This window comes from Bidens hawaiensis, unplaced genomic scaffold, assembly GCF_021521415.1.
Source record: "Bidens hawaiensis isolate Kalapana, Puna unplaced genomic scaffold, B.hawaiensis_p1.1 tig00046624_1, whole genome shotgun sequence".
Classification (NCBI taxonomy): domain Eukaryota; kingdom Viridiplantae; phylum Streptophyta; class Magnoliopsida; order Asterales; family Asteraceae; genus Bidens; species Bidens hawaiensis.
Genome location: NW_027498305.1, coordinates 12239 through 15473, shown reverse-complemented (window position 1 = coordinate 15473; position 3235 = coordinate 12239). Strand labels below are relative to the sequence as shown.

The 3235-nt window shown below is 41.8% G+C and overlaps 1 protein-coding gene across 1 annotated transcript; it reads left to right on the top strand.

The window, feature by feature from the left end:
- Positions 1–1872: 1872 nt before the first annotated feature.
- LOC143596481 (uncharacterized) lies at positions 1873–2973 on the top strand. The gene has a single exon (XM_077075246.1). The coding sequence runs from the start codon at positions 1873–1875 to the stop codon at positions 2971–2973; it is 1101 nt and encodes a 366-aa protein (XP_076931361.1).
- The last annotated feature ends 262 nt before the right edge of the window (positions 2974–3235 follow it).

The window sequence follows — 3235 nt, the reverse complement described above, 5'->3', positions numbered from 1 at the left end:
GACGGTTAATGTTAAGCGAATCTAAATAACCGATCATTCAGTTATGGTTACGGTTAATGAGTCTTTTTAACCGAACCAAACCTTGTATGTTTGTATTGTTCCAAATGTTGTGCATTTCTTACTATTTTCTAGTTTCTTTACTTCTAATTTCAAACATTTAAATTTATGTCGCAAGTGTCTATAACATAGTTTGAAAAACCATAATAAAGTTTTAAACTACTATATTTCATATTCGAAACTTCATAACTAAGCTAAAATATAATGATCGAACCATTTCTTAACTAGAACAATAAAAAAACAAACAAATGACCTAGACATTAATCAAACTTATCCAAACCAAACCGTAACCAACATTTAACCTATCTAAAATGGCGTAGCTTAGTTGGGGTCAGGGGTGGCCCCTGCCCCCTCAGTTTTTCGCTCGATAGGGTAAGTTTATTTTTTTCGGCCGAAAATTTTTATACATAATGTAAATTTACCTGGTTCCGACCGAAATTTTAAGCCCGTGCCCACTGTTTTTATGCTCGGTAGTGTAACTTATCCTTTTTCGGTCGAAAATTTTTATACATAGTGTAAATTTATCCGTTTCTGACCGAAATTTTGAGTCCGCCCCCCTCTAGTTTATTATTTTTTTATACATATTGAATCCGGTCCCTTGATGTGTATGTCCAAGCTTCGCCACTATCTATCTATAATTAACCGATCAGTCAATTATAGTTACGGTAAATCTCTATGACTTAACTGAACCGACATTACACACCCTAGACTTGCATTACCCAACCATTTTTCTTTTTTGAACGGCTGGAGCGTCTGGCAAAGCCAGACCACGAATAACCCGAAGGCCCCGAGATCGAATCTGGCCAAGAGGAGGGGAACACCTTGCAACCCAAAGGGCCTAGTTTTACCTCAGGGGAGACTCGAACCCGGACAACACGCGGGCGAGAACCTCGCAAGCAAGTAAACCCTTCCACCTCCGACGCAGCCGACCATCATTGGCACCTAACCATTCTTCTAGTATTCTTCTAGTGACTTATTATTTTATAAAAATTAAAGTGGGAACAAATTCTGAATTCTACCACGCGTCTACCCTCAAAACATCCTTAACTCACACAACTTCCTAGAAATTCCATCGACCCCACATCATCATCAACAAAAAACCAAAGTACACTCCAAACTCCAAACCACTTCACACTGTCACACATTTACTAATCACACAACCCGTGACCCACACGCCTCTACTCCACCACCACCACCACCACCAATGGACTTCACCACCGTCCAAGACCACCACCACCACCAACCCATCGACCACATCCTCTCCTTACCCATCCTCTTATCCGACCAAATCCATCACACCATCCAAACCTCCAAATCCCACAAACTCGAGTGCTTAGAAGTTAACAAACTCGTTTTGCATCTTTCCAACATGCTCCGCTCATTTGTCCGATTTATTAACCCCACCTCCTCCTTCTACGACCGCCCGGTCCGTCGCGTCTTCACAGACGTCACCCAAAACCTTACCCTACCTTAACCCTGGTACGGAAATGTCAGCGGCGCCTAGTATTTGTCCACGTAGGCGCCGCTGACTTTAAAAAGCTATTCACACTTCTTGACGCCTCTGTAGGCGACATGAAGTGGTTGCTTAGCATCTACGACGCTGAAAGAATCAGGAATGATGATTTTGATTCTTCCAGCGTCGTATTATCATTACCACCCATCGCGAGTAATGATCCATACTCGCGTGGGTTTGGTCGTACATTTCTACGCTTTATATTTCTCCGTTGAATGTCAAAATTGAGGTAGGCGACTGATAATGAAAGGAACAAGAAAATTATAGCTGAAGAGCTTGGGCTTCCGCCTTTGTTGAAGCTTATGAAGGAAGCTTCAACACCGGAAGCCCAAGTTTCGGCAACTACCGCGCTTGTTAGCCTTGCGGATAATCAAGACAGAGGTAGATTAATCACTAGTGAACTAGGGGTTCCGATTATTGTACAAGCGTTACAAAAGTCCCCAATTCTGGTTCAGATTTTGGTTGCGAAGTTAATTGCGGGAATGGCGGAAAACGATGAGGTTTCGCAAGAGGCGTTTGCTAGAGAGAATGTAATGAGACCTCTTGTTACGCTATTATCACTCGATAGTGTTGGTTCGATGTCCAATTATGCAACGACGTGGTCGATTAACCAGAAAGAGAGGGAAAATGAACCGTCTGAATTGAAAATTGAACTTCAAACGATATGTGCTAGGGCGTTATGGATGCTTGCTAGAGGTAATCTTGCAAATTGTAGGATATTAACCGACACGAAAGGGTTATTAGTTCTAGCTAAGCTTATAGAAACCAAAATTGGCGAGCTGCAAATCAACTGTTTGATGAATGTGATGGAGATAGCAACAGCCGCGGAGTTAAACCCTGACATGAGACGAGCTGCTTTCAGGACTAACTCCCCGGCTGCAAAAGCAGTGGTGGATCAGCTATTAAGGTTGATCCACCACTCTGAGATAGCTGGAATCAAAATTCTAGCTATCAGATCAATCGGGTCACTTGCCCGGACTTTCCCAGCTAGGGAAACCAGGGTGATTGATCCGTTGGTCAAACAACTGAGTGACCAAAACCCTGACGTGGTGACGAAATCCGCAATCGCGTTGGGGAAATTCGTGTCACCTGATAGTTTTCTCAGTCGGGAGCATTCTAAAACGATTATCGAATTCAACGGTGTGACTCCTGTAAGGAGATTATTGGGAGGGGATGATAGAACACATCATCATGCATTGGTGTTAATGTGTTACCTTGCAATGCATGATGGAAATAGTGAGGCACTTGTGGAGGCAAGGGTTTTGACAACATTAGAAGGGGTTGATAAGTCAACTTTTGGTCAACATTTTCAGTTGAGGCAGTTGGTGGTAGAAGCAGTTAATCAACTTAATATGTATCATGTTGGTGTTGTTCCTTCTCAAAAGGTGTCATACTCACCTTGAAGAATATGAGGTAGTTATTATGGTTAGGTTGTTAATTATGATGACATTGGTTTTGTAAATATAGTTAGTAAATTACCCATGTTGCACAAAGGGATTTCGGTCGTTATTGGTATGGTTTGATACGGTACGGTTCTAATACTCGGGTATTGCAACAAGAAAGATATGCCTAAGAGGATATTGACATGTGTTTTACATTAATCAAAACCAAGAAAGAGAAATTTACATAGGACGGTATTGTTTTAGCGCGTAATTTATTGTATAA